Consider the following 23,709-nt stretch of genomic DNA (forward strand, 5'->3'; position numbering starts at 1 on the left):
CACCTAGATGCCCCTTGAGCTAACTCCTGAAGATAACCCAGAGAAACTAAGAGGAAAAATCAAGACTGATAAACATCCTAAGCATAGATAACAGCTGGTGCAAAGGAAAAGAGAGCTAGATTATGGAGGGCTTTAAATACTAGGCTGAAGATTTTATTATTTATCTTAGAGGCATTAAGGGTATTCAATCACAGCTATAAAACTAGGTAATGCTTACTCAAGTATTAGCAGCCTAGTAAGAAATACATCAATAGTTGCAATGAAAATAGAAAATACAGTAATGACAACAGCATGAATCAAAATCAGATCACCAGACTAAGAGCTCTTATCTGGATTGGCAGTCACCAGATCTGGGGATGTGTCCACTTTACCGCAAACCAGCTTTTTGATCATGGGCAAACTGATGAACTTCAGTTTCCTTATGTGTAAAATGAGGATAATAATATTAGCCCCCATCACTTCTTGTTGCAACACTCAAACCAAATGAAATTGCCTATCTTCAAGTCTTTTGGAAGCTGTAAAATGTGACGATGAGATGTAGGGTGACTTTTTTCCCTTTCAATAACTTAGAAGGCAGCGAGGTCACATGAGGTAGCTGCACAATAAACTAATTTAATGCCCTCATTTTACAGATAAGAACTCTGAGACCCAGGGAGCTCAAGTGATTACCTAATTTATGTAACCAATTAGTGGCAAAGTCAGGAATGAGAAGATGGGTTTCCTTTTTCTTAAGCAGTGTAGTCTTCCACAGCCTAGTGTGTTGGGGTGTAAGCTCGGTTTTCACGTGAACAGTCTCGAGTCAGGTAAAGGTGAGGGCTTCTAAACCACAGAGCTCTCACGAGGCCCCCCAGGGAACAGCTGGGAATTGAGGAGTGAAACACGAGCTATCTTGTTTTTCCACCTCTTCTCAGTGGAAACTTGCTTGGGAGAACATCCCACCCTTGAGATTGGTCCGTGGTCCGAGCACACCTGTTGTTAATTGGCTACGGACTGAGAGCATGCACGATGTCCACGAGTGAACTATGCAGCTGGGAGAGCTTAAATGGGGACAGGAAAGCCTGAGGGTCTCTCCTTTTCCTTGCTCCTTGGGAGGGAGAAGGGGGCTCCACGGGGAGAACTTGTCCTGCATGCTGACATGTAGCTGGTATCCGGAATAAAGCCTACACTTGTTTGACTCTGGAGGTCTCTTCTCTCGTACGTTTATCCAGCTGATCACTGAAGACCTGAGTTAGGTAAGAAGGACCCGGCAGCCCACGGCAGTTAGATGGGTCACTAGTGAAAGCTTCTTCCTTCTTGTTTGGGAACAAGTAAAGTGAAATAAACTGATGCTGCTTAAGACTCAGCATTCACACATCACATTAATGATACTGCTCAAAATGCTGACACATTTTTCCAGACCAACCATAAGCAAAGTTCAGAATATTACAGATGTAAGTGTACATATTGTCCTAAAAAGTTATGAATTTCAATAAAGAGAGAATATTAGTTAAGTTTTGGGTTCATCTTTGAATTTCTAATTATAAGCTACTACGAGCTCAGAGACATTTCTGTAATTCCCAAGGTCTAAGAATGAATGTGTCAATCTCTCCCAGCTGTTGGCTACTGAGGGAAGATCCTGGACCTTCCTGGCTTCTGATCCCTCCCCCCCCAATATTTCATTTTATTAGCACTTTTCTTACAATTCTGGCAATTCTTGGAATGAAAAGGCAAAACTTCTTTCCATTCCTTGATTTATCTGATTATAAAGGTTAAATAATTTCCCAGACAGAGTGATGTTGATGATAGAGAGTTCAATTCTAGGTTCAGCTCTTTACTCTGACCCAAAGGGCTAAAGGCACTTAACCTCTCTAGCACCAGGCAACCCTCTAAGATTATAAGCTGCCTTATACATGCCAACTGGGTTTTGTGGAATGAATTTTCTTGCCCAGAATTCTCTATCCCAATGATAACATGTCTGGTTTAAAAAAAAATCCAAAAGGACCAAGAAATATGACCTTGGGCAAGGTACTCCTCTTTTTGGCCCTCAATTTCCCCAACTGTAAAATGAAGGGGTTAGTGAAATGATCGCAAACTTCTCTTCCATGGAGTGGACCTAAAACTCCCTTTTACTATCCTCTAGGCTTTCCTCTGGACACTTTTTAGTTTATTAGTATCCTGAAATACGGCACTCACTATTAGATTATGATTCTTAAGAGTAGGGGCTTTTTCCCTTTTATGCAGGGTATCCCCAAAAGTCTTAGTGCACTTTTAAAATTTTATAGCTTAGCTTTATGCCTTAATTAACTTAAAGTTTTAAAAACTTAATACTATACTAAGACTTTCAGAGACATCCTCTTTCTTTATCCCAGACCTTAGGACAGTGCTTTTTCATTCATTTGTTTACCCTGACCATGGCAAAGCAAATTCCATCTTCTATTCAGTTCAGTGCGCTAGCCTGGCAAGATCTTTTTGAATCCTGATTTTCTTATCCAATATGGTAACTCTCTCTCTCTTCCTGTTTTGTGTCATCTGAAAATTTGATGAACGTTTTCATCTATGTTTTGTCCAAGTGACTGATAAAAAAAAAATCTGGGCATCAATTTGGAAGGAGCTCCAAAGTACCTTGGAGAGCACCCCCAAGTATATGTGCCTGTCCCTGTGATATACAACATTTGTGACTGCTCTTTGGGTTCAACCATTCAGATAGGTCTGAATCTACCTATCATTTAGCCTATATCTCTCCACATTTAACTTACACAAGCATAGTATGAGAAATTTAATCTACACTTAATTCAATGACTACATAGAATCTGTTCTCATACCTGCCTTTTGGAACCTCTGGTTCCCTTGAAGGTACCTCTCAGTGTTACCTTCTACAGAAAGTCTTTCCTGATTTCCTTCTGCCCATCCCAAACCCTCCCCTCTTTAAAGCTCTTCACCCAAATTACCTCGTATTTACCTTGTATATGCTTTTCACTTACTACCAAAGTATACATTGTTCCTCTCTTCCTTCCCCTAACTCTGGTTAGAATAGAAAGTTCTTGAAGGAAGTGACTGTTTTGTTTCTCTCTTTGTATCCCCAGCTGCTTTCACAATTGGTTGGTATAAAGTAGGGGTTTAACAAATGTATGTTGACTTAAATTAAACTCAACTGACTATGACCTCCTTCTTGGTTGACTCTGTCTCTTTTAATGTGGGCTAAGATCATATTGAGTATAAGTGATTTGGGGGGTGGGCTATGAAGAAGACATGTTCATAAAGACCCACCAAGCAGTTCTAAAACCTGTAGTTTACATTTAAAGGAGAAATACAAAGTCAGGTTTGGGTACCACCTGGCATGCATGATGTTGAAAGGGTTGCCAAGCTGCTTTTTGGTGACAACACCTGTTTGTAGATCTTTTCTTAGATTTCAGGCTCATGTTCAGTGACATATCGAGGGCTTTTTTTTGTTTTCTTTCCAAACCACAGATTCCAAAACAAGAAGGAACTGTATATGATGAAACTTAACAGATGGAAAGAGCCATTCATGTCAGACATGCAACATAATCTCCCATTCACTCTCAACACATGTACTTCATTTCAGATGGATGAGTTTCCTTTCTGTCTTTCCTGTTTGTCCTGTCCTCTTAGTTTTCCCTCTGTGCCTGTGTTCCTCCTACCCCTTTGTCTAGAATGTCCATAGTCCTCCCTACTATCTATTTAAAACATATTAATTCTTCAAGATCCACACCAAGGGACAGTGTAATAACAGTGGAAAATATACTGGGTTTGCAGGTGGAAGATCTAGGTTTTATCTTGATTCTTCCTGGTTAACTTAAATGTCTAGATCTCTTGCCTTTGTGACTGTACAATGTACCTATTTCTTTATTAACCATATGACATTCAACTTTTCTTTGCCCAAGAAAGTATTACCCTAATGGCAAAACTAACTTAAGTGCCTACCAAATGCCTGCTCTTTTTTCTCTAAGCAACTTTTTCTTTCAGGAAGCAAGTCGTTCCCATTTTTGAAAAAAATTAGAAACAATGGAAGGCTTCTCTTCCTCTTTTTATTATATTTTGAAAGTATCTATTTTCTCTTCTCACAGCTTCCAATTTGAAAGGAAAAAAAATTTTGTAGTAAATACATATCATCAAGCAAAACAAATTCCCACATTGTCTATGTCCAAAATGTACATCATATCTAGTAGCTCAAATCTATCACCTCTCGCTGTCCGATAGTGGGTAGTGTAATTCATCACAGTTCTCTGGAATCATGCTTGGTCATTGTGTCAGGCAAAGTTCTTAAGTCTATCAGTCTTTGGAATGTTGTTATTACTGTCTAAGTGGTTCTGCTCATTTTAAGGTAAGGACTCTTTAAAGAACTAAATAATGAAGATGGGTGAGAGAATAAGTCAGTTGACTTGGTTCAAATTCCATCATTTATAACTTGTGCTACTACCTCTGTAGGGATCAATTTCATCACCTACAAAAATAGTAGTACTAGATTGTCTCTCTATGACAGGAGTTCTTAACCTTTTTCTGTGTCATGGATCCTCCTTTGGCAGTCTGATGAAGACTATAGACCCTTTCTCTTAATAGTGGTTTTGTATTCCCAACACTTAGTATAGTGCCTGGCACATGGGTTAAATGTTTATTGAATTGAACTGGTCCAGAAATAATGTATCAAGACTAAATCAGATACAGGAACATAATTAGAATGAGACAAGCATGGCAATGCCTATAGGACCATGAACTTAAGAGCACTGAAAGCCCTTATAATCCTTTACCAACAAAGAGCTTAGTTTCTTCCTTTTTGCTGAAAAAGTTAGTAAAAATTGAAAATGACTTTCTTTTGTCCTGATCCATTTTGCCACCTGGAAAGCCTTGTCCCAGAGAGCTCCTCTGATCTCCATTTGGTTTTACTTCCCTTTTCCCCATTCTCAGGGGTCTCATTGAGCCCTCAGATCTCCTTTGCTATAACCACCCCTCCCAAGTTTATTTGAAAGTAATATCTTTATTTATTTATACCATTTACCCTAAGTGTGCAAAATGGTTGATTCTATCTCTTTTTTGGTGTTTTCTTTTCCTGTGTATATTTTCTCAACTGGTTTTGATAAAATTAGGCAAGTTTCCCTGGCTAGTGGCTTTTCCTGGAGCTTAGCCCAAGGATGTGAGTACAGAAATTTTAGTGGACTCATTAAATAATTTCATAAAAGAAATCTTTCATTCACCTACCTACATACCCAGAATTCTCACTTTGAATTTTCTTAGTGTCATAACTAGATATGGAGGAAGGCAGTTGAGGAATTGGAGTGTTTAGCAGAAAATCCCTGGATGTTGAGTCAAAGAATCTGGGTTTCAGTCCTGATTTTGCCAGTTATCAGCTGAGTGACCTTGGGTAAGTCATTTAAGCTTTTTGGACCTCAGTCTACTTATCTATAAATTGAAGTGATTGGATTAGATGGCCTCCTCTATACCTAAAACCTATGTTCCCTAAATGCTTTATGCGTCATACTTTCATGAAACACTAACCCCTTCCACTGACTTACTCAAAAATTAATACAGGATAGAGGAGGGAAGGAAAAGGAAAAGGAAAAAGGAAGGTTGCTCCCCTTTTTGTTTTAAAGAAAAATTAATTTTATTTTTACTTCTCATTGATTTTCCTCCTACTTCTCCACCCTTTACTCATTAAGAAACCAACAAAAATAAAACTTGTTACAAATATGTATAGTCAAGGAAAACACATTCCTGCATTAGACATGTCAAAAAAAAAATCCAATATGCTTCAATATGTACCATGAATCCATTACCTATGAATTTGGAAGTGAACGCTACTTTATCACATGTCCTCCAGAACTGGGGTTGGTCATTGTGTTGATAAGAGTTCATAAATATTTCAAAGTTAATTATCTTTACAATATTGTTATTGTTTTATAAGTTGTTCTCCGAGTTCTGCTCACTTCTCTTTGCATCAGTTCACACAAATCTTCCTAGGTTTCCTTGAAATTAACCCTGTCTTCATTTTTTTATATCACATTAGTGATTCCATTTGTTATGTCACAATAGTGATTCCATCACATATATAAAACACAATTTGTTGAATCATTCACTAATTGATGGAAATCTCTTCCGTTCCAATTTACTATTGTAAAAAAAGAGCTACAATAAATATTTTTACAGATAAGGGTAATTTTCTGGGTTTTTTTGTTGATCTCTTTGGAGCATAGACCTAGTAGCAGTATTCCCAGGTCATAAGGTATACAGAGTTTAATAGTTCTTGCAGTATCATTCAAAATTTCTTTCCAGAATAGTTGGGCCATTTCATAGTTCCACCAATAGTACATTAAGGTACCTGTTTTTCCATATCCCCTCTAGCATTTGCCATTTTCCTTTTCTGCAACTTTGCCAAACTGTTGAGTATGAAGGGGTATCTCAGCATTGTCCTAATTTGGATTTCTCTAATTATTTGAGATTTAGAACATTTTTTCATATGACCATTAATAGCTTGAATTTCTTCCTCTCAAAACTGCTTGTTCATATCTTTTGACCATTGATCCACTGGGGAATGGATTTTACTCTTAAAAATTTGATTTAACTCTCTATATATTTTACAAATGAGATCTTTATCAGAGAAACTGCAAAGACTTTTCCCCAACTCCCTACTTCTCTTTGTATTTTAGCTGCATTGGTTTGTGCAAAATTTTTTAAAATTTTATTTCATTGAGATTGTCCACTTTATCTCCTGTGAACCTCTCTACTCTTGTTTAACCATGAATTCTTCCCTGATCCATATATTTGACAAGTAATTTCTTCCATGGTCTTTAATTTCTTTATGATATTACCTTTTATGTCTAAATCATGTAACCATATGTAACTCTTCTTTAAAAATGGTGTGAGATGTTGGTCTATACCAAGTTTCTGCCAAACTGCTTTCCAGTTTTCCCAACAGCTTTCATTGAATAGTGAGTTCTGAGTTCTTGCCACACACCTGGAATATTTGGGTTTGCCAAACATTAGGCTACTATACTCATTTGCTTTTGTATACCTAATCTGTTCCACAGATCAACCTTTCTATTTCTTATCTAGTACCAAATTTTTTTTTAATAATTATGACTTTGCAGTATAGTTTGAGACCTAATACTATCAGACCCCTTTCCTTCCTACTTCTCTCATTAATTTTCTTGATTTTTAAACTTTTCTTCTCCAGATGAATTTTATTATTATTTTTTCCTAGTTCTTTAAAACAATCCTTTGGTAGTTTGGGGTAGAACTGAATAAGTAAATTAATTTAGGTGATATTGTCATTTTTATTATATTAGCTCTCCCTCCCCATAAGTAATTAATATTTCTCCCATTATTTAGAGCTTTCTTTATTTGTATAAAGACATATTTGTAATTGAGTTCGTATAGTTCCAGACTGCATCTTGGCATGTAGACTCCCAAGTATTTTATACTGCCTGCAGTTATTTTAAATAGAATTTCTCTTTCTACCTCTTCCTGGTGGATTTTGTTGGTAATATACAGAAATACTAATAATCTGTATGGATTTATTCTAAATATTGCAAATTTACTGAAGCTGTTAATTGTTTCTGTTAGTTTTCTAATGGATTCTCTAGGGTTCTCTAAGTAAACCATCATGTTTTCTATACAAAGTGATAATTTTGTTTCATGTCTTATTCTTATTCCATTCATTCCTTTTACTCATCTTATTTCTATAGCATTTCTAGCATTATATTGAATAGTAATGGTGGTCACGGGCATATTTTTGTATCCTTGATCTTAATGGAAAGATGTCTGGCTGATTCCCATGACAGATAAAGCTGGCTCTTGGTATTTAGGTCTATACTGCTTATCATTTTAAAGAAAGCTGTTTATTTCTATGTTTTCTAGAGTTTTTCATAAGAATACCTGTTGTATCTTGCCAAAAGCCTTTTTCTGAACCTATTGATGTAATCATGATTTTTGTTTGTTTGTTTTATTGATATGGTCTATTTTTTATTGTTGCTGTGGTTCTAACTCTCCATGACCCCACATGGAGTTTTCTTGGCAGAGATACTGGAGTGGTTTTCCCTTTATTTCTCCAACAGATGAGAAACTGAGGCAAACAGGGTTAAGTGACTTGCTCAGGGTCACAGAGCTAGCAAGTGTCTGAGATCAGGTTTGAACTCACAAAGATGAGTCTTCCTGACTCCAGGTCCTGTATTATATGTACTGGACCACTCAGCTGTCTCAGTTCTGTTTATCATTGAATTTTGTTCATTACTGAATAATTAATACTGTTTAATATTGAATTATCCCTGTATTCCTGAGATAGATAGAGATGTCAATATATTCATCCTGATCATAGTCTATAACTTTTGTGATATGTTCCTATAGGGTCTTTGGAAATACTTTATTTAAAAAATTTACATCAGTGTTCATTAAGGATATTGGCATGTAGTTTCCATCTCTGTTACATCTCTCCTTTGTTTGGATATTGAGACGATATTTATGTCATAAAAGGACGTTGGTAGGGCCTCCTCTTTACTTATTTTTTCAAAAATTTATGGAGTATTAGAATTAAATATTTGATAAAATTCACTTGGCAATAAATCTAGTTATGCTTCCACCCTTTGGGGAGTTCATTTATGATGCATTCAATTACTTTTTCTAAAATGAGGTTATTTGAATATTCTTTCCTATTTTATTAATCTGGGCAATTTACATTATAAATATTCTTCCATTTCATTTATACCATCAGTTTTATTGGTATATAGCTGGGTAAAATATCTCCTAATAATTTCTTTCATTTCTTCATTGTTTGTTAATTCATTTTTTTTCATTTCTGATACTGGTTATTTAGTTTTCTTTCTTTTTAAAAATCAAGTTAACTATGATTTCTCTATTTTATATTTTTCTTCTTAAAAATTAGATTTTTTTTTCAAAAATCATATTTTCCACCTCCTATTTCCTACCTTCTCCATTGAGAAAACAAGAAAAGCAAAAATAGAGTTGCCAATCAATACCAGCTGTATCCAATGCCAATAAAGAGTCCCCTGTAATCTCTTTCTAACCAGTTCTCTGACCCCCTTATCATCTCAGGGCTGAAAGTTCCCCAAACTGCTGTTGCTCCTGCTGAAGTCACTGTTGCCATTGCCCTGTATGTGGGCTGTACACTAGTGATACTGACTTCTGCCCACCTCTTAAGTTTCACTGGGCTAGAAAAATGACTCACCTTGACCTTTTGTTGGATCTGGTTCTTCAAAATTTAATTTAAGGCATTATTTTAAGACTGTTTGCAGGGATTTAGGGGATAGATCAGCTGAGTGGCTATCCTTAATCCATCATTTTGTCTCTGGAACATGAGTTCTTCTTCACTGGAGATCTTCAAGAACTGGATGATTCTGCATCACAAATGTATTAGAGGAGATTGATGTTCAACTAAGGATTGGATTCAAAGTCCTCTGAGGTCCAATGAGAGACAGCTAAGTGATGCCATATATAGACTACTGGTCCTGGATTCAAGAAGACTTGAGTTCAAATCTGGCTTCAGAAAATCACTAACTTGTATGACCCTGGGTAAGTCACTTAACCTCTATATGCCTCCATTTCCTCAACTATAAAATGGGGTTAACAATAGCACCTACCTCCTGGAGTTTTTATGAGGACCAAATATTGGCAAAGCACTTAGCATAGTGCTTAGCACATAATGGATACTTAATAAATACTTGGTTCGTTCCTTTTTATGACTGGATAACCCTAACAACATCTATTAAGCAACTACTGTGTACAATGAAAGTTGGTAAAACTCAGCCAAAGAAAGAAACAGTTGTTTCCCTCTAGGAGATTACATTCTATTTGTAGGAGAGGAGGGGAACAAGAAAAGGGAAAGAGCACAAATGATCAAGGGAATCAGGAAAGATTTCTCATGAAATCTTTGCTCATGCACTGAGCCTTGAAGGAAGTCAGAGAGCCTAAGAAGCTGAAGTGAGAAGAGGAAGCATATTCCAATGATATGGGTCAGCCTGTGCAAAGATAGGGATGGGAGGTGGAGCACCAAATTCAAGGGAATAGAATTCCATTGGTTTGACCTCTTCTGGAGCTCAAGTAGCAGACTATAAGAGTGAATCAATCTCAATTTTTAGACAAATGGCATGATAAAAGGAAAGTTTAAAAAGAACTTGCTCCCCTAAAAGAGGAATTGTTCATTGTTGCATTGACCTCTCAATAACAGTTGAAGAATCTTCAATTATATCTCCAATTACTGGGCAGGACTACATCTAAGCCAGCCCCAACCCTAGCCACCTATTGTTTTTCACCTGTAGAGAGACATACTGGCAGAAACATACTCCATCACTCATGTGGCCTTCCTCTTCTACTTCTTCAGGGAAGGGAAAATACTTATTAGCAACACAGCAGGCATAACTGGAAGAATAGCGGATTACAGCACTTCGGAACATCTCCTCTGCTGAGGGGTTTTCATCAGGAAAGGTATCCAGGAAAACTTTTTCACATTCTTTAAGTGAAACATATACAAAGGAGAGTTTGTTTATAGTTTCACAGCCAATAAGCACAGAATGATTGGCCAGAATGAGGTTGGCTTCTCCTACTTTTAGGTTCAACTCTCGAAATTTTGCTTTCCTTGCTCTTCTAGCCCAACACATCATATTTACCACCAAGGCCACTAGGCTTGCACTCAGAAACAGCATAGGAAAGTGTATCACAAAAAAGTTTAAAATAAGCCTTGAGGAGGTACTACGTTCCACAAGCAAAGTTACTACAGCAAAGACAATTAAAAATATACTAATGATTGAGAGGATAATGCATAATGTGATTCTACAACCAATATATCGGAAACAGCATTTGGAAGAAGAGACCCCATTCAGGATGTTAATGGCTCTTCTATAAACCTCTGGATCATCTATCACCATTCTCAGTGGATCAGGGATATTAGATGTGCTGAAGGTTCCGAGTTTCCATGATGGAAGGTTGTCTTTATTGATACAAGGCAGGACCATTAGGGTTTTCCCATTGTAGATTGAGGAGAGCTGGTATGGGACAAGGGTGGAATGCTTCATGAGATGGTTAGGTGTGCAGATGGCCTTGATGACCTTTTCATAGAAGGAGACATCATTGACATCCAGATATGTTAAATGGTTCAAATGAAGTGGCACCTGGCAGGGCTTTAGCATGATGGGGATGACAGGCTTTCTCTCCATACAGTAACGAAAGACAGAGAGATTGGCCTCTAACAAACACCATCTGCTCTGGACAAAGTCTTGGCTAAGGATTAACAGCATCTTTTGACTCTGCTGGATGCAATCGACCATGTTCTCAATTATATTTTTTCCTGGAAGAAAGTCCCTCTCGTGGTAGCAGATCCTCAGATCTGAGTAATCAGTTTCTAGTTTTCTGATGAATTTGTGAGCCCAAGAGGAGTCCAGGCTGCTGTAGCTTACAAAGAAATGGAATGCTTCATTGTCTGTCAGCCTGGGGATGGTAGGAGATGCATTTTCTTGTAACTTTTCCTTGTCTAGCTTTTTAATTAAATCCATCTCTTTTGATCCTTCCAAGTGGCATCAGTGACGGGAGGGAATTTTCACCCGCACAGTTAATTTGTGAGGAGGACTACTATGGACCTGAAAGAGACATCAAAGTCATGTAATACACACTTCTTCCTTCAATTAAGTTAAACAAGATTTGATTAAACACTACAGAGACCAGGCACCATGTCCAATACTAAAGATTCAAAGACCACCTTCCTCCTCACAAAAGAAATGGTCATCTCTGGAACCGAGGAACTGACATTCAACTAAGTCAACCCAGAAAGATACATAACTACCAAAGCCAAGCCAATGGGCATTTAGGAAATGCCTACCATAATCAGTGTACTGGGAGCTCCCTACATTGATGAGAACACTGATCCTGTTTGAAAAGCATTGCTATGTTCATTTTGAGAGGCTGCCATTTAGGACATATTAGACTATTTCCATAGGAGGAATAAGACAATAGGGCAGAATATAATTTCCTTTTCTAGATTATCATGTTAACATTACTTAAACTTAACCTTTGCAGCAACTTCAGGCTAAACAATGTTCTCCTTTTCATCTCAGATAAAACACAAATGCTCAACAAAAGTACTGGGTATTATCACATTGAGATTCAAGTCCAGGAATGCTGCTAATTGCGCTTGTTCAGTTTGTATGTGGGGACAGGGAAAATTCAGAGTGTAATTCCAAAAAAGGAATCCAATATACCAGAAATGTCATGATCAAACCATTGGTATTTATTAAGCATTTATAGTGTGAAAATGCACCTCCAACAGCATGGTCATTTCCTAAGGATAATCCATTAGAGTTTCATTTCCAAGAATCATTCTTCTCCTAATGGGAAGTAGTTTTTGAAAAAAATTATTCTAGAGGATGGATTATCTAAAAGAGAAGAAAATGTGCGATTTCTTCCAAAGTTAACTTATGCCCTATGAAAAAAATTGTATCACTGTGATGCAAATGTTTCCCCCAATGATACAGAATACAGTACCATCACATTTGTCCATCCTATGCAACTTGTCCAAGATGGAAAAAAGTACTGGTTATGTCTCTGGAACTTAATTCTCCCATGCAATTGTCCAGAATTTGATCTGATTGTGGCCTAATTCTAAGGATACTGCTATGTAAGATAGCATTTCCTCCTATTTTATATCATGTGTGCAAACACATAGTCATGATATGAGAAGGAACTAGTCCTTGGTGCAAGAGAACCAGGAATTACAAGTCAGAAATATGCTATTGGCACACTCTGCCTCCATTATTTGTACTCCTTTAGAAGGAAGTACAGTCAAAGTTTGCATGGAGACTTCTTCAGTTGCTTGTACAGTCCCAAAAGACAGAGATAGAGGCAGCATGGTATCGTGAAAAGGGCCCTGGACTTGGCACCTGAATTCAAACCCAGGTCTTTCTATGTGACCACAAATAAGTCATGTAACCTCTCTGAGCTTCACTCATCTTAATCTGCAAAAGGGGGACAATAATATTTGTGTAGTGTTGTGTAATGTGATGAAGGGTTGGATTTGCACTCAAGAAGACTTAGGTTCAGCTCTTGCATATGATCCTGGCAATTCACTTAACCTTTCTGAGTCTAAGTTTTATCATCTACAAAATGGAGATAATGACTTCTGTAGTACCTACCTCACAAACTGTTGGGAGGCTCAAATGAGCATTAATGGATAAAATGCTCTTCAAAAATGTAAAAGCACTATTTAAATACCAGTTCTTTTAGCATTAGTATTACTTTCCAAGGTTGTGGTGAAAAATTCTCTTAGACAGATACAAAGTGTTTAATAAATGTGAACTCTCATTCTGGTTATTATGGGTGAAGAGTAAGAAAAGGCACATTCCCTGAACTGTGGCTACAAGTCTATTCCAACATAGGATCACAGATTTAGAGATAAGGTTCACAGAGCATCAAGTCCAACCCTTATTTTTCCTCATCACTACATGAGAAATCAAAAGCAAAATGGAGGTAAAGCGTCTTGCCCAGAGATCTCACAGGTACTAAGTAGAAGAGTTAGGATTCAAATTCTGGGTTGATGGCACCATGGCCAGTACTCTAAGTTCAGCCTTTTTTCCACCATATCTCAATGCCCCACATCCTCTGACTACAAATCCATCTCTGTTTGCTATATCATACTTTCTCCTACATTCCTTAAGTCAACCAATCAGAAAACATTTATTAAGTACTTATTGCATGAGAGTCAGTATACTAGGCATTGAGGACAAAGGGGAAAAGAAAATTTATCTCAGTATACCCAAAAGTTTGGATACAACAAATAGAGATAGGTAGATGTAACTTGGCATGGAATCAGGATTGGCATCTGTTATTCAAGGTTCCAAAAAACTCAACAGAAAATTAAATGTCTTGATTATTTCATGGTATGTCATAATTTTCCTTGTTCCAGTGCCATGCTCTTGTATCATTTGCCCTATGTGAATTCTGCAGGACAATGAGAAACAATGCAATTTGACACTAAAGCTAGTTGGGAAGAAATGGCATCCCCTTCTGCTGCTGTCACTGCATTTCCTGAAATGTGACACATAACTATGCATGAGGAATTCGTTAGGGGCAGAGCTCTTGAAATTACAATAAAATCACTTGAGATGGCTATGACAATCCTATTCAGTCTCTGGAAATCTCTCTGTGTGTATGTGTGTGTGTGTGTGTGTCTCTCTGTCTGTATCTGTCTGTCTCTCTCACACACCCATACACACACAGAATACTTTTGAAAGGCAGTAGTTAAGCATTTTGGAAAAAATTAATAGCTCTGGAGCCAACTACTAGCTGTGTGATCTTTGAAAGTGATACAACTTCATTTTCCTTATCTGGAAAATGGGACTAATGATCATTTTACTTGAGGCAGTATGTCATAATGAATAAAGGGCTAGTTTTGGAGCAAAAAAACCCCTGGGGGCCATAATCCTGCTTTGAGGAGACTGGGTGACCCTGAAAAAATCACTGAGCCTTTCCATGGCCCAAGCAACTGTCTAAAGAGAGGGATTCTTGACCTTAGGTCCATGAATTTTTTTTTTTAGTATTTCTACTAGGGGAGAAGCCAAGATGATGAAGTAGAAAGAAAAAACTGTAGAAGCCCCCCCACCCCACCGTAGCCCATAAAATACCTGTGAAAAATGACTCTAAACAAACCCTAGAGCAGCAGAATTCACAAAGCTACAGAGTGAAAGAGATTTCCAACCCAAGGTAGCCTGGAGGTTGACAGGAAAAGTCTATCACACCAGTGTACAGTGGAGCACAGCCCAGTGTGGGCTGCATAGCAGGGACAGGACCAGAGAAGATTGGGGTATGGAATCCCAGGCTGCAGCCATGGTTCTCAGATTACTCAATTCACAAACACCAAAGGCAGTTTCAAAGGTCAGTGAGAAAGCTCTTTCACTTTTGTGAGAAGGGAACATGGTTTGGCCCTGGGGGTCACAGGGTAGCAGCAGTTGCTGTGGCACAGCTTCTGTTTTAGGAGCCCTCAGCCTAAAGCCCCTAAGGGAATTCCACAGCTGATCTGGGTCTCGCACACCTGGAGTGAGGAGGAGTGCTGGCTGGCCTGGTGGAACCGGTGGAGGCTCTGGAGAGGGAATCCTACTAGCCGAGCCTGGGCAGAACAGAGTGCTTGTGATTGCTCACAGATAAGAGCACAGGCCAGGAGAGAAGTAAACTCTTCTCCCTTGATTGTGCTACCTTAGAAGAACTGAGAACTTACAGGTTCCCAGAGTATACACTACTCTTGACAAAGGACCCAAAAGTCAAGCAACTGGTTGGGAAAATGCCCAAAAAAAGGGAAAAAAATAAGACCATAAAATGTTACTTTTTGGTGAACAGGTATTTTCTCCCATCCTTTTGGATGAGGAAGAACAATGTTGACCATCAAAGGAAGACATAAAAGTCAAAGCTTCTGCTTCCCAAACATCCAAAATAAAGATGCAATGGTTTCAGGTCAGGGAGGAGCTCAAAAAGGAATTTGAAAATCAAGAAAGATAGATAGAGGGCAAATTGGGAAGAGAAAAGAATGATGCAAGAAAATCATGAAAAGTGAGTCAACAGATTGCTAAAGGAGACCCAAAAAATACTGAAGAAAGTAACACCTTTAAAAATAGGCTAACTCAATTGGCAAAAGAGGTCCAAAAAGTGAATGAGAAGAAGAATGCTTTAAAAAGCAGAATTAGCCAAATGAAAAAGGAGATTCAAAAGCTCACTGAAGAAAATAGTTCTTTAAATGTTACAATGGAAAAAGTTTTTGCACAACCAAATCCAATGCAACCAAGGTTAGGAGGGAAACAGAAAACTAAGAAGGAATTTTTGCAACTAGTGTCTACGATAAAGACCTCATTTCCAAAATATATAGAGAACTGAGTCAAATGTACAAGAATACCAGTCATTCCCCAGCTGATAAAATAATCAAAGGATATAAACAAGCAGTTTTCAGAGAAAGAAATTAAAGCTATCTATAGTCATATGAAAAAATACTCTAAATCACTACTGATTAGAGAGACACAAATCAAAACAACTCTGGAATACCACATCACACCTATTGGATGGGCTAACATGACAAAACAGGATGATGATAAATGTTGGAGAAGATGTGGGAGAGTTGGAACACTAATTCATTGTTGGTGAAGCTGTGAGCTGATCCAGCCATTCTGGAGAGTAATTTGGAAGTATGCCCAAAGGGCTACAAAAATGTGCATACCCTTTGACCCAGCAATAGCACTTCTAGGACTGTATCCTCAAGAGGTCATAAAAATGGGAAAGGGTCCCATATGTACAAAAATATTTATAGTTGCACTCTTTGTGGTGTCCAAAAACTGGAATTCAAAGGGATGCCCATCAACTGGGGAATGGCTAAATAAATTGTGGTATATGAATATAATGGAATACTGTTGAGCTATAAGAAACAATGAACAGGAAGACTTCAGAGAGGCTTATATGAACTGATGCTGAGTGAAAGGAGCAGAACCAGAAGAACTTTGTACACAGTAACAACCACAGTGTGCAAGGATTTTTCCTGGTAGAATTAGTACTTCACTGCAACGCAAGGACTTAAAAAATTTCCAATGGTCTCTTAAGGCAAAATGCCTTCCACATCCAGAGAAAGAACTATAGAATTTGATTGCAGAATGTAGCAGATCATTTTCTTTTGTATTACATTTTGGTGTGTTTTATGATTTCTCCCATTCATTTTAATTCTTCTGTGCAACATGACTAAAGTGAAAATGTATTTAATAGGAATGTATGTGTAGAACCTATATAAAATTGTATGCTGTCTCAGGGAAGAAAGAGGGAGGTATGAGGGAAGGAGGGGGAGGAAGGGGAAAAAAATCTAAGTTATATAGAAGTGATTGTAGAACACTGAAAACAAATAAAATAATAAAATTAAAAAACAAAAAATAATATAACAATTGAAATCAGAAAAAAAAATTAGAATGGAGCAGATGGAAGCTAATGACTTCATGAGAAACCAAGAAATTACAAAACAAATCCAAAAGAATGAAAAAAATAGAATATAACATGAACTATCTCATTGGAAAAACAACTGACCTGGAAAATAGAACCAGGAGAGACAATTTAAAAATTATGGAACTACCTGAAAGCCATGATAAAAAAAAGAGCCTAGACATTATCTTTCATGATGATCAAGGAAAACTGCCCTGATAGTCTAGAACCAGAGGGTAAAATAAATATTGAAAGAAGCCACTGATCACCTTCTGAAAGGGATCTGAAAAGAAAAACTCCTAGGAATATTGTAGCCAAATTTTAGAGTTGCAAGGTCAAGGGGAAAATATTGCAAGCAGTCAGAAAGAAAGAATTCAAGTATTGTGGAAATATAATCAGGATAACCCAAGATCTAGCAGCTCCTACATTAAGGGATTGAAGGGCTTGGAATATGATATGCCAGAAGTCAAAGGAACTAGGATTAAAACCAAGAATCACCTACCTAGCAAAACTGAGTATAATACTTCAGGGGGGAAATGGTGTTCAATGACATAGAGGATTTTCAGTGAGAAGACCAGAGCTGAATAGAAATTTGACTTTCAAACACAAGAATCAAGAGAAGTATAAAAAGGTAAACAGGAAAGAGAAATCATAAGGGACTTACAGACATGGAACTGTTTACATTCTTATATGGAAAGATAATATTTGTAACTCTTGAAACTTTTCTCAGTATTTGGGTAGTTGGAGGGGTTATACACACACACACACACACACACACACACACATATGGATAGAGAGCACAAGGTGAGTTGAATAGGAAGGTATATCTAAAAAAATAAAATTAAGGGGTGAGAGAGGAATATATTGGGAGGAGAAAGGGAGAAATGGAATGGGGCAAATTACCTCTCATAAAAGAGGTAAGAAAAAGCTTTTTCAATGGAGGGGAAAAGGGGAGAGGAGAGAGGGAAAATGTGATGTTACTCTCATCACATTTGACTTAAGGAGGGAATAACAAGCACACTCAATTAGGTATGAAAATCTGTCTTACACTATAGGAAAGTAGGGGAGAAGGGGATAAGTGGGATGGGGGATGATAGAAGGGAGAGCAATTGGGAGGAGGGAGCAGTTAGAAGTCAACACTTTTGGGGAAGGACGGGGTCAAAAGAGAGAAGAGAATAAATGGGGGGCAGGATAGGATGGAGGTAAATATAGTTAGTCTTACACAACATGACCATTATGGAAGTCATTTTCAAAACTACACATATATGGCCTATATTGAATTGTTTGCCTTCTCAGTGGGGATGGGTGGGGAGGGAGGGACAGGGAGAAGTTGGAATTCAAAATTTTAGTAATGAATGTTGAGAATTGTTTTTGCATACAACTGGGAAATAAGGAACACAGATAATGAAGTATAGAAATTTATTTGCCCTACAAGGAAAGAGAGAAGATGGAGATAAGGGAAGGGAGGGGTGTGATAGAAGTGAGGGTAGATTGGGGGAACGGGTAATCAGAATGCAAGGTGTTTTGGGGTAAGAGGAGGTGAGAGATGGGGAGAAAATTTGGAACTCAAAATTTTTGTGCAAATGAAAGTTGAAAACTAAAAATAAACATTGAAAGATAAAAAATATATTTCTACTATTGTATTTCAATAGAATTGATTTCTTTTGTAACATAACATATTTTTTTACATACTTAAAAACATTGTTCTGAGAAAGGACCCAGAGACTTCACCATACTGCCAAATGAATACTTAAAGCAAAATCTGCTTAAGGGCCTCTGCTCTAAGACTTTAACTCACAAATGAGCTGTCAATCTATATCAGAGGACAGAGTTTCTAGAGTGGGAATTCCCCCCACTGAGCAAACAAACGCCCTCATTAACAGCAAAAACAAAAAGTCTTGCCCTACCTATGTCATGAAGTTGTGAGACTCCAAAGAAAATAATGTGAAAAAAATATATTGTTTTATAATAATATCATGTAAACTCAAGACATTATTATCTTCTGCTTCGAAATTACCCAGACCAACCCAAATGGTGTTTCTCGAGGATATGATATAAGCCATGGTGGCCCATGTCTTTAATGCAGGCCAAGAAAGTTCCCATGATGCCAGGCAAAAGGGCACTGGCTTTCCTATCTTTCTACAAGCACCCAAGTTGCAATAAGCATGGGTCACCTGGCAAATATCCAACAGGTTAGCTTCCTGGAACTCAGATGTTTATCTCCAAAAGTCTGACTCCTGAAAGGTAGAGGCCATGTTTTATAGTAGGCACTCAGTAAAACTTAAATTGAATTATTTTGAACAGAGTCAGAGATTAGACCCTGGCACTTAGAGCCAGCAGGGATCTCCAAGATGACAGTCAGAGGATGCAATGTGAGAGGGAACAGACTGTTGTCTTAAAAAACACCTGCTCTCAGAGTGAGGAGGAACCTCAGTAGTCATCTGTCCTGATTCACACCTGCTACAGAAATCCTTTCTCCAACTGTTCAGACTAGTCAATTCAGTTGCCACTTGAAACTCTACAGAGATAGGACAGTTTCTAACTCTAGTTCCCTCATGTCATGTGTCAGGACTTAGAAAGAAGAAGGGATGTGTCCAAAGTTACACAGCAGAGCGAAGATTGGAACTCAAGCAGTCTTACTACAGAGTCAGTGGTCTTTCTATGTTACCTCACTGCTGCCAATAAGATATTTTCATATTCAGCAAAGTCTGCAAAAGGTGTTCCTTAGGAGAATCTCACCTGACCAATCCATCACAGAAAAAAAAGAAAAGAGGAATCTTCAAACTGACCTTGTTTGTATGTTTTAATTGGACCTGTGATTTCATTAGTGAGGGGGTTAGAAGCATTATATACCAAAGCAGATCAGCATCTTTTTAAAAAATTATTTTTAATTTATGGAATTAAGGAAATCATTTCCATAACACAGTGCAATAAAAAATGATTTTACATGAAACTGCAAATCTACTATGCTATTATTTGCAAATATACAACAAAATTATTATATAAATTTTTTTTCTCTTTTTTCCTTCCTTCTTCTCTCCCCATCCTAGAGATGGCTACCATTAGACACACACACACACACACACACACACACGTAAAATTATTCTATCCATACTTCTATTTATCAGTTCTTTCTCTAGATGTAGATAGCATCTTTCTTCATAGGTCCTTTATAGTTCATTTGTGTATTTATAATATACAGAATAACAATGTTCTCCTGGTTCTGCTCACTTCACTCTTCATTATTTCATACTAGTCTTTCCAGGTTTTTTCTAAAATCATTGAGCTCATTTCTTCTAGCACAGTAGTAAACTTATCATTAGACAGTATTGCCTGGGGAGGGGGTGGGAATGTGGGTGCTTAGAGGTTTGGGGATTAGCCCAGAGTCATTCAATTCAATTAGGGATTGGGTAGCACGTGAGCCCATGTCTTTCTGATTTTAAGGCCAGCTCTTTTTTCATTATACTTTTCAACCTCCTAGTAAAACAGTCGTCAGGGGGAAAAAAGCAACCATTCCCCAAAGAAATCCAGTCTGGTCCTGTCTGTTTATACTCATCCTCTTCTCTTCTGCTATTCCTGTCCTTTGATCCTTCTTATCCATCCCATTCAACAGTTAAGAAAAGCTAGAAATAAATCTCTTATGAGATTCATACAGGTGAGCCCTTCACCACAAATCCATAGTCAGAAATAATGAACATTGGAAGAGACCACAGAGGTTATCTAATCCAACTGCTTCATTATATTGGTCAAAAAGTAGGCCCAAGTGACTTGGCCCATACCCAAAGAGAACAGAAAGAAGCATCTAAGCATATTTAATTTTTTTGAGTGTCAACCTGATTTCTTTTAAGCACAGATCAAACTAGACAGTCATTAGATCATAGATTAGAATAGGAAAGGACCTTAACAGTTATTGAATCCAACCTCCTCATTTTATTGATGAGCTTTAAAGAGATTTGCCCAAGTGACACAATTAGGAAATAGAAGAATTGAAATTGGAATCCAGGGTCTCCCATGTTTGACCCACCATTCTTTCCACAGGGCCACTTTTTCAATAGAGGCCAGTAGAATACTCCAGGGGTTAGGAAGTAGTGACTATGGCTAATACTCCCGTAAATTACCTTGGGTTATAACATCACAGAAGTTTGCCTGTATCTTCCTGTCCTTGCTATAGCCGTGATCACCAACAAACATGAGTGTATAAAGTTATTTATTGGTGAGGAGAACAATCCTGACCAACAAGATTCCTTTCTGGCACAGAAAGAAGCTCTTCTCTCAAGCTATCTCCCCATTTAGGCTAGTTCAGAGGATCATAGAATCATGAACTGAGAGATGGAAAGGACACTGGTGGTTACCCTAGTCCAACTCCAATATTTTACAGATGAGGAAAACTGAGGCTCACAGCCATGAAGTGACCTCTCCAAAGTCAGAGGCAGGATTTGAATCCAGGTCCTCTGAATTCAGAACACTTTCCACTATTCTACCCCCACCCCTTTCTTCCAACCTCAGGGTCCAGAGAAGAAATAGCCCCAAATCCTCAAAATTTAATCTGTCAATGTCATTTCTATTCCATTTCCCACAGAGGGAAGAGCTAAACAGGTTTTCTTGGAAGGATATCCTATGGCCTAAGAGAAGACATCCCAAACCATCCTTAACAGAGTGCCAGGTCACTACAAGCAGCACAGTATAGTAAGGGAAGCACCAGAGTCAGAGTCTGAAGACCTAGGGTGAAATCCCAACTCTGTAACAAGCTACCTGTGTGATCTTCAACAAATCACTTAACCTCAGTTTCCTTATATGTAAAATGAGAGAGGTTGAACTTGATGAGCTTTGAGCTCTAAATTTATAATCTTGCAAATCTCTAAAATGAGTGCTTTTAACCTTGGATCCTTGGATAGATTTTTTTGGGGGGAGGGGAGGTGTCTGTTAGTCTGGATAGGAAAAATTTACATTTTTATTTTCATTAATCTCTGACTGAAATTAAGTAATTTTTTTCATTATGAATTTAAAGAAAAAAGTGATTCTGGGGAGCCCATAGATTTCATTAGACTGCCAAAGGGGCCTGCACTACAAAAAGGGTGAAGAAACCCTTCTCCAAAGTAATTCCCAGCCCTAAAATTCCTGAAATCCTATAGCTTTCCTTACCTGAAATGCAACACAGTTCCAAGATTTCCACCCTCCTGGATCATAGCTCTTCATTCCCTGAAAATATTTGCTGCCATGAGCAGACCTGTCATTCACAGGGCTGAGGTCCCCAAGAAAATGCTTCCAACAGTTTTCTAATCTGTAAAAAATGAGTTATATGAATAACAGCAAATAACTCATTGATGTGATGATGCCTTTGGATTTGCAAAATGCTTTCCTTATAACAATTTCATTAGAATAAAAAAGCAGCTAGAGAGATTATCTAATCCATCCCTTTTCACTTTCTCCCTAAAACTCTATCTTTCTATGATAATCTGTGGATGTATGATGAGACCCTGTCACAATCTAAATTTAGAGCCCAGATCAACTCAAGGGCAACCTGGGTTTGAGAGTCCCCAAAAGCAGGGCTGACCATTGTCCAAACTATGATGTAGCTCTTCTAGACTCTCTAACTTTTTTTCCCCTTTCCCTCCCAAATTTATTAATTTGTTTTCAGTTTTCAATATTCCCTTCCATAAATTTTAGATTTTCTATCCCTCCCTTCCCCAAATGGCATGCAATCTTATATGGTCTCTACACATACATTCCCATTAAATACATTTACACACCAGTCATGTTGCATAGAATAATTATAATGAATGGGAAAAACCATAAGGTAAACAAAACAGAACATAATGAAACATAACAAAAAAGAAAAGCAGACTTTCTAGCTTTTTAACTCTATCTTAGAGGGAAAGCACTAGATACCCTCATATGCTATGATTAGTCCAGTTTTTCCCAGGTCAGGAAAAGAACATTGTCTACCTACGACTAATTCCCAGGAGCCCCATTTAGGCTCTGGATACCATCGTCCCTGCCTACAAAGCCATATTTCTCCCTCAAAAGTCGGGTTATGTTCAATAACCTGAAAAGCAGCCAAGCTGACAAGAATAAAGCAGAGAACACAACTGAACTGGTCCCACCTATTGTCCCCTGCACCTGTTAGAGGAAGGCAGAGCTGGTTTCTCAAGATGTCTTCATGGTCTCACCAAGCTGCATGAACCCCGCTTTAGTGAGAAAAGGTCACTCGTTCCCTATCAGCTAAGCCAATGATTTTCTCACAGATCTGAGTTTCTGGAGCAAAATCACAAGTTTTCTTTTGTAATTTTGCAGCTTCTATTGAAATGACTAAAATCAGACCTGTGGCTCAGAGAATTTTAGTATAGCAGAAGGAAATGCTTGGAGAGAGGAAGAGACAGTCTGTGGTCAGACTCAAGGAAAAACAAACTCATTTGCTTGCTCTGAGTAGAAACAGTGACTCATGGAAGGGAGGAAGAAAGAAATGATTTGGCCTGGTTTCAAGGGGGAGAGGATTAAACACAAGCTTACCTTTGGCCTATGATGCTTCTTTCCCATGTAGCTCAAGGATTTGAGGGAAAACAAGATGTCCTTTCCCTCTGAACTCTATCCACCCCTGCTAAGGATACATAGCTTCTCCTACCTTAGTGTGGGCTGCCTTAACAAATCACTCCTGACTTGGGCTTGACAGGCCTCCTGTCTGCAGCACTTTAAATGCAGTTGGCCAGCTGCCAAAGACCCAGTGGTGTAAATGGGAACCAGTGTCAAACAGGCCCCAGGCTGGCTTCCTTTCACTTG

At 38.0% G+C, this 23,709-nt stretch overlaps 1 protein-coding gene across 3 annotated transcripts; it reads right to left on the reverse strand.

The window, feature by feature from the left end:
- Nucleotides 1-5,571: 5,571 nt before the first annotated feature.
- On the reverse strand, nt 5,572-23,619 carry LOC140517322 (uncharacterized). 3 transcript variants are annotated; one of them, XM_072628460.1, is made up of 3 exons: nt 23,443-23,619; nt 22,075-22,213; nt 5,572-11,576 (listed from the first exon to the last, which is right to left on the reverse strand). In XM_072628460.1, the coding sequence occupies exon 3, from the start codon at nt 11,490-11,492 to the stop codon at nt 10,218-10,220; it is 1,275 nt and encodes a 424-aa protein (XP_072484561.1). In that variant the 5' UTR covers nt 11,493-11,576; nt 22,075-22,213; nt 23,443-23,619; the 3' UTR covers nt 5,572-10,217. The 3 variants fall into 3 exon arrangements, with proteins under 3 accessions (XP_072484561.1, XP_072484562.1, XP_072484560.1); XM_072628461.1 differs by lacking the exon at nt 23,443-23,619 and adding an exon at nt 23,053-23,370; XM_072628459.1 differs by lacking the exon at nt 23,443-23,619 and adding an exon at nt 23,037-23,370.
- Nucleotides 23,620-23,709: the final 90 nt, after the last annotated feature.

The sequence above is a fragment of the Notamacropus eugenii genome, chromosome 1 (genome assembly GCF_028372415.1).
Source record: "Notamacropus eugenii isolate mMacEug1 chromosome 1, mMacEug1.pri_v2, whole genome shotgun sequence".
In the NCBI taxonomy this organism is placed as follows: Eukaryota; Metazoa; Chordata; class Mammalia; order Diprotodontia; family Macropodidae; genus Notamacropus; species Notamacropus eugenii.